Source organism: Polychytrium aggregatum, assembly GCF_025602895.1.
Source record: "Polychytrium aggregatum strain JEL109 chromosome Unknown BJ171scaffold_21, whole genome shotgun sequence".
In the NCBI taxonomy this organism is placed as follows: Eukaryota; Fungi; Chytridiomycota; class Chytridiomycetes; order Polychytriales; genus Polychytrium; species Polychytrium aggregatum.
The window spans coordinates 5,953-21,674 of record NW_026516223.1 but is presented as its reverse complement, the minus strand read 5'-3'; the positions used below and the strand labels follow the sequence as shown (position 1 = coordinate 21,674).

The window sequence follows — 15,722 nt, the reverse complement described above, 5'->3', positions numbered from 1 at the left end:
TGCCCATCAAGATTCCTCCGCCGATCTCGATGTATTTGCCTTTGAAGCCGATGGTGGCGAATCGATACTTTCGCTGCCTCTGAAGGCAAGTTTTTTTCCACCAACGACACATTTGCTGATTCATCGCGCGGAACGAATCTGAGCCCAATGGCAAATGGCTTAAGGCTCACATTGATCTCGAAACAGAATCTCTTTCTGTCTGCTGCTGTGTCCTCGCAAGACAAGTTGCGCGAGATTCTTGCGTCTCGAATTGCCGATGGCCAGGGAGAAACCATTATGGAGATTGGGGTCACAGGTGGGTCGCTTGCGTCTCTTTGTGTTGCAATCGTGCGCCTTGTGGCATCAGGGCGCTTGGACAATATTGAACGGCCTTTTTATGAGACAAGGCATCGTGTTGTGTGCTTGGGTCTCCATACGATACGACGCCTATGCTCGGCTTCAGTTGTGTCTCTATCCTGGTGAAGATACTGTCAAGGTGGCGCATGGTGTAGCCAGATCGATTGGATCAGACCGAGCGGTCCAGAGGGGAATTAACATATGCATTCCTCTTGACAGAGGAGGGCCAATCGATGGAGCTGATGCTCGGTGATTTCCAACAATGCCTTGAAAACATCGGCCACGTCGCCAATTCCCTCAACTGCGACGTGACGCTGTTACATCAACGGCACACCCTCGTCCTACAAACATCAGCCAGCGAAATCGATGGCCCGGTGGAAACGGGTAACCAAAGTTCAAACGGCTCCAGCGACTCGGCAAGTGCGCCTCATGTATATGGCCACGTGCTGATCCGACAGAGAGGCGGAAAAGTAGAGCAACTTCTTGAGATCCGTGTGGCTGTCGTCGGAAATGTCGATGCTGGAAAGAGCACGATGCTGGGTGTCTTGACAAAGGATGTGCTCGACGATGGACGTGGCAAAGCTCGATTGAATCTTTTTCGGTAGGGGATGTTCTGAAGTCATTGCAGGTCGATTTCGAATGTCTCTCCTTACCAACCGCAGGCATTGATGCCCGGCACATGATCGCCCAAATATCAAGCTGGGCGTTGGCTGTGATGATGACAAAGGTTATGCTCTATACCAACAGACACAAGCACGAAATTGAATCGGGTCGAACAAGTTCAGTGGGGATGGAAATCATGGGTTTTGATTCCAAAGGCAAGGTTTTGACTCCCGCGTCGCAAGGCAAAACCAAGCTGAACTGGGATGATATTTGCACGAGTGCTTCAAAGGTATGCCTTCAGATATTCACGCAGATGCAGAAACAAAGCGAAGACAACGCCATTCAGAGATCGAGCAATGTCGTTGCATATGAATAGGTGTTCAGCTTCATCGACTTGGCCGGCCATGAGAAGTATCTCAAGACAACCGTGTTCGGAATGACAGGGTGTGCGCCAGACTTTGCCATGTTGATGGTGAGTTTTAACTAGGCGTGGATGCGGACGGGTCGAATACATCAACATAGCAACTCCAGCTCAAATTGACCGGTCAGGCTTCTTTTGGCATGGCCCTTGTTCAAGTGCCAGGGCTATATCATGATATTAACCGACGTTCCTGTTCACCAATGTGCCAAACATGCCCTTTTTTTTGGGGGGGGGAAGATTGGTTCCAACGCCGGCGTCATAGGCATGACAAAAGGTAATGGAATCTGAAGTGATTTCAATCTGAAGCCGCACTCTGGCCGCTCAGGTTGTTCTGACATTGTTCGGGCCACACTTTGTCCTCACTAGAGCATCTTGGGCTCGCACTGGCCCTTCAAGTTCCCGTGTTTATCATCATTACAAAAATCGATATGTGCCCTGCCAACGTTCTTGAGAACACGGTACAACAGCTCACCAAGGTCTTGAAGAGTTCCGGATGCCGCAAAATCCCAATGTTCATTAATAGCGAGGAGGATGTCTTGATGACAGCAAGTACCTTTATTAGCGAGAGGTGAGCTGGACAAAAGTGGATGCGAAGTGCTGAGCACACTGGCCGACCGATGATGCAAGCGCATTTGGCAGGTCCTCGACGTGGTTGAGCATAACCAAGGACATGGTGGGGCTGTGCAAGGGAGTGTGCGGCATGTGATTTGTTTCTGAGTTGGCGTTCTTTTTGAATCCCTCCCAAGGATATGTCCTATCTTCCAAGTATCAAACGTGACAGGTGCTGGATTGGGCCTGCTCAAGTTATTCATGAACGTCCTTCGAGCCAATGGAGTGGGGCGATACGATGTAAATCAGCCTGTGGAATATCACATCGTGGATACCTTTTCAGTGCCTGGAGTCGGTATGTTTTGTGGCATGTGACTGCCATTGGCCGGACATACTCCGATGTTTGACTCGCGTCAGTATAGCGGTGATTTGACACTGGTCTATCAAAAACAAACCAATCAATCAACCATAGGTACTGTGGCTAGCGGTACTGTCATAACAGGTAAAGCTCTTAGGCCTCCAGTGGCCCGGCTATGAGCAACAGTGCTGGCGCTTGCCATCATAAGTCAGTCTTACAAACACCCGTACCTTTGCTGCCCGATCGCACAGGAATCGTACACGTCGGCGACACGCTGCTATTAGGTCCGGATTCGTCAGGTGCCTTCACGCCGACGATCATAAAGTCGATTCATCGAAAGAGAGTGAATGTGCCATGCGCCAGCGCTGGGCAGAGTGCCACATTCGCCCTCAAAAAGATCAAGCGATCCTCCATTCGGAAGGGCATGGTGCTAGTGAGGTATGCGGTGTTGCTGTCATGGATATGAGCGACGACGATCTTTGGCCGAACCAAATCCATTTGGTGGCAGAGTCGGGTGACTACACGTCGAGAATGCTCACATGCTCGTTTAATTGATGGGAACTTGGAGCAGTAAGTCGCTGGAGCCAAGAGCAGTGTACGAGTTTGAGGCCGAGATTCTGGTGCTCTATCATAGCTCAACTATCGGAGCCAAGTACCAGGCCATGTTGCACTGCGGATGTGTTCGTCAGACGGCCAGGATCATAGGAATCAACAAAACCGTTCTGCGGACGGGAGATCGCTCACTCGTGCGATTCAGGTCGGTTGGGGGCATTCTTGAGAGTTTCTCCTTCGAACGATCGAGATAGTGGGTCCAGGCTGCATACCAAGACGTAGGCAAAAACAGAATTTGACCCCCACCCATATACTGATGTCCGGAACAGATTTATGCAGCACCCCGAGTACATCAAAGTCGGAAGCCGCCTTCTCTTCCGTGAAGGTAAGCGTACCACATCGAAGGCTAATGGATGGAGATGAGCTGGGGTTAGACACGCCGGAGTTGAAGCGTTGTGCTAACCGCTGCAAGTCAAAATAGGACGAACCAAGGGAGTCGGAAAAGTGATTCGACTGGTCACCGAAGCCGAGCGATTACAGCGTTTGCAGAACGAAGCGGCGCCGCCTGTTTGAGCAGACCTGCTTGAGCAGCGAGATGCCCCTGTGTATCTGGATTCTGGCAAAGACGCATACCCTACTTTCAGGGGGAATCGGGACACCAATATGTCAGCGTAGCATGCGATGGGCTGCGTCCAACAGAACCATATGCAATAACACAGATCACTCTAGCAGCCTCAGAGTGAAGACCACCGGTCGCTCTCCGGTCTCCACAATCGACCTGCACGGCTCAAAGTACTTGGCAAACCGCGGCCTCCTCGGGCTGGATGCATAGCCCTTGCCTTGACGTGATGGCGCATAGCCAAAGGCGTTGACGACCTCGGTTTCCTTGCACGTACGATATGGCCGGGATTGCAATGAGCGGGTGTGTATATTCAAGTCCCAGAAAACAACAGTCCCGGCTCAAATCAGTGGGTCCCATTTCGTTTGAGAACACTGCGACGACACTAGGATGATGTACAATGTTGGAGCATGCTTTGGCGACACCTCTCGCAATCTCTTCAGGCAGACCACAGCATTCGAAAAACAATCAAGCACATTGTCCCTTCCGAACAAACACGTAGTCCAATCAGACCATTACACTCGGTTAAATCATATCCTTGCCGCGGAGTTTTAAGCCGAGCCTGTTTTGAAACGGCAGACTTTCACACACGGAAGGCTTGTGGATCGGTTGATGTTGATCGATCTGGCTGAAGGGCGTTGATCAGTCTGACTTAAAGGCGTTGATCAGTCTGACCGAATGGTGCTGATCACTCCGACTGAAGGGTGTTGATCATCTCCTCACCGAGGTCTTCTAGCGATTCTTTCTCTTTGCCCTGGGTCTTCCTCCCAAATATGAGATATGTCTTCTTGCTCTGACCTGCAGTGACTGCATCTGCAGGGCCTCGCTGGTCCCTGTCGCGCCCACTCACTCCGTGCATCTCCCTCACACAGGGAAATGGTTTGACCCACTCGAACGGGTGTGTGATATGATCCGACTACGCCGTGTTGTCCGAATGAGACAATGTGTCCCATTTTTTCTTCAATACGCTGTTGGCCGAGCTCGAGATGGGTTCATCGCCTTGGTGGATCTGGGCGGGAGGCAGGACTTGGGCTGACGGTGCCTGGCCTGTGAGCTGCTCTGGCGACAACAAATACAACTGAGCCCCCAAGCACCGCCTCAGTATTTGTTTACCACTGACGGTGCATATATGGGGCAGATATCTCATCCTGGCTGCCCACAGCCGAGAAACCGACCACCGTTACCATCCAGTATGCGACATAAGCCCTACGTTCCCCCTACTGGCTGCGAAAAGACGTCCTCGAGCGACCAAGTATCTATATCCACCGTCGCAGACGGCCCAATCATGATGTCTGGTCGTCAATTCCCAGACAAGGCCCCTGATAACGACCTGACAACGGGGGGCCGGCGACTGATGCAGACTCGTCCGGAATGTGGCTACAGCGCCATCGGCACAGTGGGGCTCAAGAGACCTCTGTTGGGGTCGCTGAAAGACCTCATCAATGGACCCAGTCTTCAAGAGAGGGCAGTCCACCCAGGCTCCACTGATATCAACTCAGGCTTTACGGATCCTCGCGGCCCTTCAACAGAAAGGCCTGCAAATGCGGATCCAAGTTCGGTATTGCATCATTCGATAGAGGTTGCAGATGTGGTTTCACAGACTAATTCAGTACTGTTCGCTGTTGACATTTCTTGTGAGCAGACAACTCCAACTTGCCTCGTTCCCAATATCAAGACCCCTTCGCCACCATGTAGGTGCCTGTTCCAGTCGAGTGAGGCACTGAGCAAGGACGACGGCAGTGGCGCCCGCTCACTTGAACAACTTTTGGAACCGATACTCAGGTCACACAGCAGCACCTCACTACCCGGAAGATCTCAGCCACGCACCCATACCCCCAGCCAGGGCCCGACAGGGCAGTTCGGCCCGGGTTTCGCTCCGCTGAATAAGCGTCAAAAGGGAAGTTCGGAAGGCACGCCCCAAGGCATCGGCGACCAGGCTGCCCTAGACCATGGTTTCGGCCCGGGACTGCGTGGCTGTGAATTCACCAAGGAGTCATTGATCACACTCAAGACCGATCCAACTCCCGATCAAAGCTTTGCCTGTCTACATACAATCAAGAGATCGGAGACCCCAATCCCCACACAAGCCGTTCCAGATCAGTCACAGGAGTTGACCGAGGGCTCTTCGATTGATCCTAGCATCATAAGCGATCTCCAGGTCAGCGTGCCACAACAAATAGCAGCCCTGCGGAGCGCACAAGTTCACTGATTTATGGACGTTTCATCATAGGATATATATATAATGGAAGAAGAAGAAGCACTAATGCAGGAGGTATGGTCAACTATATGAGCCCAGGCAATCATCAGGCGGTGTTTGGAATCCGATTGTGGGTTGAAGGTAGTTGGTTTCGGAGCAAGCATCACCCATGGGTGAACCAGTTTCAAATTGCAATTCGGTTGATACTCAACCACAGGCGATACGATTGTCGTTGCTGGATGCATATCCATCACCACAAACCGATCAAGTCCCGATTCTGGCCGTCCCAAATGCAGCGCTCTCTGTTTCGACCCACGGCCTCGAGGCCTCGGTTGGGGGCTCGTTCGATTTTACTGAAGACACAGGCGCTGATTTCGAATGGGTGGACGAATCACAAATTGATAAGAAAAAGTCTGTGGCGGACACATACGATGAGGATCTTGAACTTCAGCGTGCCATTGAAGAAAGCGCAAGAGAATATCGGAATATGATGAGCCGACGGACACCACTCGATGCAACGAGTCCATCACCTGATGACGAGTTTATCGCATCATGTACATCATGGTCATTTATAATGACTCGAGAGGAGATTGAGGAGATCGCCCAAAGTCCAACAAAGAAGGGAAAGGAGAAGGCATTTTAGGAAACTCGAGGCATGGCGCTCGGGAAGAATATAATTGGCCCCTTGAGCCATGTCAAATTGGCAAAGGCATACACAGACCAGCAAAGTTGTGAATAAATATGGGATATGAGCAGATATATGCTTGAGAGTGATGCCAAAGGGCCGCTTTGCAAAGGCATAGAAAAGAATTACCTGTGTCCGAGGATCCTCTGGTGGTGATCAAGCTGTTGAAGGTACCAGAAAGCCTCAGACATCAGCTTTTTCTTGAGAATATTCCCCACCCTGTTTCCGCGATATTTCTCGAATGCCGATGACGGTACCATTAGTGCCCAACATATCAGAGCCCAAAAAGGAATGAATGACCCACTGGCACCTTCGGAATGGTTAACATCGCAGGTTATGGTGGTGACAACTAAGCTGCAGTATGGCAAAGGCCTTGATGTCTGCCATCTTGAGACCGGTGCCGCCCCAACATTCAACCAGTTTGAATATCTCGATCCTGACGAGATTCACCACCTGTCCTGTTGAGAATACATGGGTGAATGCACTTGCAATTCAAAAAAGCACAGCTCCAAGGTGATGAAGGATAGCTTGATGAGCACGAGCAAGTGTTGAATGGATTGATGCCAATGATTATGACCGCCACATATAGATTGTCCCAGAACATGTCCGTATCTTAGGACCGGTATAGTACGAGAACTCACCACCTAGATATTTAGTGGTAGTCGCAGATGTGTTTATGGCGATGATGTAAAATGAGGAGCCGCTACTGATTTGACATATGATGAGACAAAGAGTTGCAGCTCGGTAACTCTGGCACAAAGAAAGCCGGCTTTGTAGGAATGACCCAACAGAAAGTGGGCAATCTGCCCGATTGTAATGGTGCCAAGTTCATGGAGGTTGTCCACTTGTCGTATCAAGACGGACAATGGGCCATAAATCTCAGGCACTGTGTTGGATTTGAGTATGGCATCCTTGGGACACGATGCAGAAACTGGGCGATGGCGGAGCAGCGGAAATATTGAGCAAAGTCATGGTGAACATGGAAGAATGCCTGAAATGCCTCTGCTGATTGATGCGAAGAGAATACGTCCTTGCAGGAGATTCATAGAGAAACGGAGCAGTTCCTTTCTGGCTTCAGAGGCCAGCAGCCTGCCGAACTTCCGTAGGCCCCAGTGAGCAGGCCGTGAGATAGTTTCCCGTCTTGGTTGGCAATCGAATGTTTTTGGTTGGTTTGGGAAGCATGGTCTTGAATACACCCGGCCGATCTCCTGTGGCGACGATCGACTGGCATACCGAGATCATGTTCCTTGAGGCATTGATGTCTCGATCCCACAGCGTATGGCAGCTTGCACAGCTCCGGACAAAGTGTGGTTTCTCGATATCAAGATGCTCGACCTTCTCAAGTCGCTTGAATTCCCGGCAGTGTGAGCACACCTGGGATGTGTTAAACTCGTTCACCGAGTGTTAGAACTTGCCCAAAGGTACAAGGGTTCAGGGATCGCGTGTTTGGGGTGCAGGTCATGATTGGGGTGTGGCGGGGCAGTTAGTCATGTTACCTATGCAAAGGATGGCCGACAACGTTCGGGACTTTTCTGCGCAGCTCGTTAGCTTAGTCAATTCATTTATTCCCTTCCTTGATCACGGCGTGGCTTGTCACCGATTGAGCTCGGAGATCAGATAGACTAGACGGCTGAGGTATAAATAGACGGGCTCAGGACGTGGGTAGAAAGCTCATCAAGTGAATTATCTTCTCACTACTCCAATATAAGATCATCACTCTTCTAGACCTTGTGTCAGGAATTGGCGAGGGCAGGGCAGGGGAATCAAGGGCAGGGACAGGGGAGCTAGGACGGGACGGGAACAGGGACAGACAAGGAGAGTGATAATCGTTTATTAGAAGTGATAATTCACTGGCGTTCATCAGGAGGGGAGCGGGGTGGTCTATTTAAGTCTATGCCTACTCCCCCCCCCGCTCGCCCTTCGGAGAATATATTTAGTCTCCGATCCTATGTTTCCCACGGTCATGAATCATGACCATGTGGCCATGCAGGGTGGATCATGAGTGACGTGTCGCGCGACTGTCAGTCACGTTCATAACATCATCTCCCCCTCAAACGTCTTTGTGTCCTGTGGGGGTATCTATCCTTAAAATCTCTGAGTGCCTGGCGACAGTGTGTCAAGTTACACTCAGGCTCCCAGGTATTGTCTATGTCTCCATACCCCTTCCACTTAATCAGGAACTTGAGTGTACGCCCGAAGTACTTTGCATCTAAAATCTCCTCAACCTCAAACTACTCCTCGCCGTCAATCTCAACCGGTGGAGGAGGGTCAGAATGTCGCCCATCAATGCGGTTGGGATGATAAACCTCAAACATGCTGACATGAAAGACCGGGTGAATACGAACGCTCTCCGGCAAGGTAAGCCTAAACGCCACGGGGTTAATCTGCTCCTCGATCTTGAACGGTCCCAGCTTGACAAAGTCTAGCTTGGAGGACGGTCGACGAGTTTGTATGTTCTTGCGGAGGAGCCACACTTTCTGTCCAACCTTGAATTGGTGGTCCAGTCGACGTCTGTTGGCAAACCGACTGGCTTCTCGTTGTGCTTCCGCCAGGGTTTCACTGAGGAACTTGCTGATAGCTTGAAGACGCTCCAGGTGTGAGGCCGCGGAAGGTGAGTCCACGGTGCTGATTACGGTTCGTTCCCAGTCGGCCCTGGGGTTGAACCCGTAATTTGCTTCGAATGGTGATAGCTTGCTGCTCGCATTGACGGCGTTGTTGTGAGCAAACTCCGCCATCGGCAAGAGTTGGCTCCAGTTGTCTTGTTGATAACTGACAAAGCATCTCAGGTATTGTTCCAGGGTTTGGTTCACCCTCTCGGTTTGGCCATCCGTTTCAGGATGAAATGCCGTCGAGAGTTTCAACTGGACACCGAGGGCTGTCGTGAGTGCCTTCCAGAATTGGGACCGAAATTGGGGCCCACGGTCCGAAATGATATCCTGTGGGAGTCCGTGCAATCGGAAAACGTGGTGTAGGAGATGGTATCTCCGACGCTGTGCTGCGCGTACTGCGCGTACTGCGCGGCGCAGTGGGTCGTGACCTGTGCTGCGCTTTGCGTTTTCACGCACCGCAGGCAGGCCACCGCAGGGTATACCTGCGGGTTGCCCCCGTTCCCCCCGTTTGTCTGGAGTTCGGTTTTATCGTGAATAAACGTAAGTGCTCCCCGAGCTCACCCGTCCGCTAGAGTAGCCTAGCACCGCCCTGTTCTGCCCCGTCCTGTCTTGTCTTGTACCCCCTCCCTCCCCGTCTTGCCCCAACGTCCCAGTAGTGGACGTTACATGGTAGCATCGGAAATCCTCGTCTTGTTTTCGTCCTGTTTGTCCTCTTTCTAGATCCTCAAGCTGGATCCCGCCTCTCTTGCCGACCGACTCTCCTCTCTGTCCCTGGAGCCTGCCCCTGCCATGAGCAACCCCCGCCCACTTCCGGAAGCCTTCCTCAAGACCTTCCGTGCCCCAGTGTTTACTGGGAAGAGCCGCTCCTCCTCGGTGGAGGACTGGCTGCAGCAACTCGAGGACTACCTCGATGCTGCCCAAGTCGCCCCCACCCACCACATCGTCGCCGCCAAGCTCTGCTTAAAGGACCAGGCGTACCGTTGGTACCGCCGCCAAGGGTTCGACGAGCAGAGCGAAGGTGTGTTTGACGACTTCAAGGACCGCCTCCGTCGCCGCTTCGGCAGCCCCAATGCTGAACTCATTGCCCGTGACAAGCTATACTCTCTCGTGCAGCGTGGTTCTGTGACCCGCTACATCGAGGAGTTTGAAGACCTCTCCTCCCAGATTGAGGAGCTGGGCTCTGCTGATGCGATGTACCTCTTCCAGAAGGGCCTCAAGCCCAAGATCAGAGAGTACATCGCCAGCAACCCTGATGCCCGCAAGTCCCTGGACGTGATGATGGACGTTGCCGAGAACCTCGACAACGTCCAGTACCATGGCCGCCAGTTCTACCCGCAGCTGGCAGGCGGCCATCGGTCTCATCACGTCCCAGCCCGTCCGCCTCGCCCGGCCCCGCCCGCAAGACCCATGCCTGAGCCCATGGACGTTGACGTCAACGCCATGGAGGCTCGTGGCCCTCCCCGCTCCCGGTTCCAGCAAGCTGCCACTGTCTCCCCCAAGGACAGACAGAAGCAGGAGGACCTCCGCCATGGTTCCTGCTTCTTCTGTCACCGACCGGGACACCAGGCCAAGGAGTGCCCCATGAAGTCGGGAAACGGCCGACCCTACTAGGTGGCTCTGGAGCCCTAGTAGGAGACCAACGCCGTGGATTGCTCAATGCAGTCCACGCGTCTCCAGAGGAAGTTCACCTCGCCCCCTCCCCCGAAGGAGAAACAAACCAAGTGTTGTGCGTCGTGCGAGAGGTGCATGGTGGCGCAAGCCGCCTGCCTCTCCACGAACGTGAAGAGAAAACCAAAATTGAAAACCAAAACAAAAAAGAAAATCAAGAACCCTTGAGGGACAGGACCGCCTGTGCCCTCACCCCTGTCAAGTCGTGTGTGTCGGATGCTTCCGACATGTGTCCGCAAGCCGTGGACGTCGTGTGCAATGGCGTGCTGACGCCGCAGGCCCCCGCAATGGCCGAACCCTATCCAAAATGTCCGAGTGGCCGTGATGAAGCCAACCAAGACCAAGTGTCGCCCGTTCCCCCAAGTCAAGTCATGGTGCAGGAGGCTGTGCAGGAGGACCATGAAGAGTCCCTGCTGTACCTCCCTGCCACCGTCCAAGGTCACACCGTCCGAATGATGGTGGACTCTGGAGCAAGCTGCAACTTTGTCAGCAGACGCTTGCTCCAGGAGCTCAACATACATGCAACCAAGAAGAAGTCGCCGATGAGTGTGGCGCTTGCAGACGATCGTGTGCAGCAGTGCACACACCAAGTGGTCCTGCGAGTGGCCCTCCATCCCAAGTACCATCCTGTCCTGTTGTTCCAAGTGATCGACACCAAGTTCGATGCCATCCTCGGCATGAGCTGGCTTGCTCGTGCCGAGCCGACTCCAGTCGTCGACTGGAAAGGCCGCACTGTCCGTGTTGGCCCTGACATTGTCCTGCAGGGCATGGCCTCACCCAACATGCCACCTCTCCTCTCAGCCATGCAATTCAAGAGGCTGATCAAGAAGGACACGTCGTTCCTCTGTGTCGTGCGTGAGGTCGACGACACCGACCAAGCCGGTCCCGGTCCCCCGCCTGTGGTGACCAAGCTGCTCGACGAGTACAAGGACGTATTCCCCGACCAGTTGCCACAATGCCTGCCACCCCAACGCACCGTCGATCATCGCATCGACATCGAACCAGGCTCGTCGCCTCCGTCAAGACCGACGTACCAACTGTCGCTGACGGAGATGGACGAACTCAAGCGCCAGTTGGATGACCTCCTCGCCCATGGGTTCATCCGCCCGAGCCAGTCACCGTATGGTGCACCAGTGCTCTTTGTCAAGAAGAAAGAAGGTGATCTCAGGATGTGCGTCGACTATCGCGCACTAAACAAACAGACCATCAAGAACACCTACCCGTTGCCCAGGATCGACGAGTTGATGGATCGTCTGAGTGGAGCAAAGGTCTTTAGCAAGATAGACCTCCGCTCAGGCTACCATCAGATCCGCATCCACGAGGATGATGTCCACAAGACCGCCTTCAGGACTCGCTACGGACTGTACGAGTTCCTAGTGCTGCCGTTCGGATTGACGAACGCACCTGCCACGTTCATGCAGCTGATGAACGATGTGTTCCGCCAAGAGCTCGACAACTCTGTCATCGTGTACCTGGATGATATCCTTGTGTACAGCAAGGATGAAGCGACCCATGAAGGTCATGTCGCCCGCGTGCTGGCCAAGCTACGCGAGCACAAGTTGTATGCCAAACTGTCCAAGTGTGAGTTCTTCAAGAATCAAGTCCCGTTCCTGGGACACGTTGTCTCAGGAAGAGGAATCGAAGTCGACCCCGCCAAGGTCAAGTCTGTGGTCGAGTGGCCGCCGCTCGCATGCGTCTCTGACGTGCAGTCGTTTCTCGGTCTCGTCAACTACTACCGCCGATTCATCCCCGATCTGGCGCGCACTGCCGGTCCACTCACAGACCTACTCCGCAAAGAGTGCCCCTTCGTGTGGGACCACCCACAACGCCAAGCGTTCGAGACCCTCAAGCACGCCTTGACGAACGCTCCTGTCCTCGCTGTGTTCGACCCGAACACGGATGTCTCCGTGCACACCGACGCCTCCGACTTTGCGGTGGGAGCTGTTTTGATGCAGGAGGGAAGGCCCGTTGCCTTCGAGTCGCGCAAACTGTCCCAACACGAGATCAACTATCCCGTGCACGAGAAGGAGCAGCTTGCGATCATCTACGCGCTGCAGAAGTTCCGAGTGTACCTCCACGGTACCGCCAAGCCCTTCAAGATTGTGACGGACCACCAGTCACTGCGTTACCTCGACACCAAGAAGAACCTGAGCCGACGCCAAGCGCGATGGATGGAGTTCCTCGCCGAGTACAACTACGAGGTTGTATACCAGAAAGGCAAACTCAATGTGGTGCCTGACGCACTGTCCCGACGCCCCGACTACCAATTGGCGTCACTGTACGAGTCGACTGTCAGTGTCGACAACACGATGCTGGATGTTGTCCGAGACAACATCGCCAACGACAAACAGTTCGGAGAACTGTTCCGAAAGGTGTCTAAGCTCCCCAAGGACGACGAATCATCCGAGTACACAGTGCGTGATGGCCTGCTCCTCCTGAAGAAGGACAGCCGTGTCTGTGTGCCGGACATTCCGTCGTTGAAGACCAAGTTGCTCCAAGAGGTCCACGACTCGCCCCTCGCTGGACACTTTGGAGTCGAGAAGACATACGACCGACTGGCCAAAGTCGCATACTGGCCTGGAATGAAGCGCACCGTCGAGAAGTACATCGAGTCCTGCCATACCTGCAAGATGGTCAAGTCACGCACGACCCGAGAGCAAGGATTGCTGCAACCCCTGCCTGTTCCCGACCGCCCCTGGACCAGCATGTCCATGGATCTCATCACGCATCTACCGACGACCAAGTTGGACCACGATGCAATCGCTGTCTTTGTCGACAGGTTCAGCAAGATGGCACACTTTGTGCCGTGCCAGACGACATGCTCCGCGCCTGACCTTGCACTGCTGTTCTTCAAGCATGTGTTCAAGCACCACGGCCTCCCAAAGTCCATCGTCAGTGATCGAGACCCCCGATTCACCTCCTTGTTTTGGACAAGTCTGTTCGACCATCTCGGCACCAAGCTGAACATGTCAACCTCGCACCACCAACAAACGGATGGACAGTCCGAGCGGACGATCCGCACCCTCGAGCAATACCTGAGGACATACGCCTCGACCAGCCAAGACGACTGGGACATACAGCTGAGTCATGCAGAGTTTGCATACAACACCGCCAAGTCGAGCACAACTGGCTTGAGCCCCTTTGAGGCGCTCTACGGATTCCAGCCTGATGTTCCCACCTCCTTGACACTGACCGAGTCCACGGCTGGATTGCCTCCCAAACCAAGTGCCTTTGTCAAAGATCATCAAGTCCGACACAAGATGATCGCCGACGCGCTCACGGATGCGCAACAAGTGATGGCGAAGTACTACGACCGCCGACACCAGGATGTCTCCTTTGAAGTTGGAGACCTTGTCTACCTGGACGCCGACAACATCAAGGTCCCCGAAGCCCAGTCAAAGAAGTTGTTGCCCAAGTACCGAGGACCGTTCAAGATAGCGGCCCGACCCAGTCCCCTCAACTACCTGTTGGACTTGCCACCTGGAAGCAAGCTCCATCCTGTCTTCCATGTGTCCAAGCTGCGTCGCCACACGACCCGCAGTCCAGCACAGTTCCCCGACGCCGACGAAGGTGTCCCGGACGACGCACCACTGGAAGACGACCTCGGACAATACTATACTCAAGAATATGAAGTCGAAAGGATCGTGAGGCACAAGAAAGTGGCTGATGGGTCACTTCGGTTTTATGTCAAGTGGGTTGGTTACCCACACTCGGGCAACACATGGCAAACACTGGAGGACTTGTCCCATGCACCCGAGGAGCTGAGTAAATACGGTAAACACCTCGAGGAGCCCCAAATAAAGAGCACACGCAGGGCTCCTCGCAGGAAGCCTTCTTAAGTGTGGGAGTGTAGGAGATGGTATCTCCGACGCTGTGCTGCGCGTACTGCGCGTACTGCGCGGCGCAGTGGGTCGTGACCTGTGCTGCGCTTTGCGTTTTCACGCACCGCAGGCAGGCCACCGCAGGGTATACCTGCGGGTTGCCCCCGTTCCCCCCGTTTGTCTGGAGTTCGGTTTTATCGTGAATAAACGTAAGTGCTCCCCGAGCTCACCCGTCCGCTAGAGTAGCCTAGCACCGCCCTGTTCTGCCCCGTCCTGTCTTGTCTTGTACCCCCTCCCTCCCCGTCTTGCCCCAACGTCCCAGTAGTGGACGTTACACGTGGCTAATGAACAGGTTAGCCACGCCAGCTGCATCGATGGTCTCCTTGCAGGGCACGAAATGTGCCTGCTTGGTCCTCCGGCAAACAAAGACAAGGACCGAGTCATACCCCTGCGAGCATGGAAGTTTGACGATGAAGTCCATGCTCACAGACGACCACGGGGTATCCGCGATCGGGAGGGGCTCGAGTAGCCCGTAGGGCTTGTGGCGTCCATTCTTGACCCTCTGGCAAACGTCACAAGACTTCACGTATTCTTTAATATACTTGCGCATCCCAGGCCAGCTGAAGTCACGTCTCACCAGCTCGAAGGTTCTTGCCTGGCCTGGGTGTCCTGCCGCAAGTGCGTCGTGCCTGGCTCGGAGTATCTCCAGTTTCCGCGCATCGTCCTTGACTACCTCAGGCCCTAGATCCGGTTGTTGTGCTGCCCGAATCCAGCATTCATCGGGGAGTAACGTAATCTCCAGCCTGTTGGGGTGATCATCTCCCCCTTCAGGAGCGAGGTCACTCCGTCTTGATAAGGCATCCGCGACTGTGTTCAGGTGCCCAGGTGTGAAGCAGAGTTTGTAATCGAACTCTGAGAGGAGCTCGGCCCACCTGGCGTGCCGCTGTTTGAGTAAACGGCGGCTTCTGAAGAAGGTCAAGTTCTTGTGGTCGGAATATACGAGTATATCTCTCGCGCCGACCAGATAGTGCCTCCAGAAACGGAAGGCTTCCACGATTGCCAGGAGTTCCTTGTCATGGACCGTGTAATTCTGTTGTGCGCTGTCGAGCTTCTTCGAGAAGAACGCAACGGGGCGCAGCTCAGTCGGGTCATCGACTGAGACCGGCTGGGACAACACAGCTCCGAGGGCAAAGTCCGACGCGTCAGTCTGGAGCACGAAAGGCAGGCCCGGATCAACGTGCTTCAACACCGGCGCCGAGGTGACAGCCTCCTTCAGGCTATTAAAGGCACGTTCTGCTTCCGGG

The 15,722-nt window shown here is 53.9% G+C and overlaps 2 protein-coding genes across 2 annotated transcripts; both read left to right on the top strand.

Moving 5' to 3' along the window:
• Positions 1 to 578: 578 nt before the first annotated feature.
• BJ171DRAFT_424564 (P-loop containing nucleoside triphosphate hydrolase protein) lies at positions 579 to 3,392 on the top strand (the record flags this gene model as incomplete). Its single annotated transcript, XM_053107675.1, has 11 exons — positions 579 to 937; positions 1,084 to 1,228; positions 1,316 to 1,411; positions 1,598 to 1,634; positions 1,727 to 1,928; positions 2,107 to 2,264; positions 2,382 to 2,411; positions 2,519 to 2,705; positions 2,839 to 3,024; positions 3,149 to 3,204; positions 3,301 to 3,392. The coding sequence occupies 11 exons, from the start codon at positions 579 to 581 to the stop codon at positions 3,390 to 3,392; spliced, it is 1,548 nt and encodes a 515-aa protein (XP_052966003.1).
• A 1,369-nt stretch (positions 3,393 to 4,761) lies between these two features.
• BJ171DRAFT_125720 (uncharacterized protein) lies at positions 4,762 to 6,388 on the top strand. The gene is made up of 4 exons (XM_053105588.1): positions 4,762 to 5,129; positions 5,221 to 5,596; positions 5,669 to 5,710; positions 5,853 to 6,388. Coding segments are annotated over exons 1-4 (846 nt in total). The 5' UTR covers positions 4,762 to 5,127; the 3' UTR covers positions 6,279 to 6,388.
• Positions 6,389 to 15,722: the final 9,334 nt, after the last annotated feature.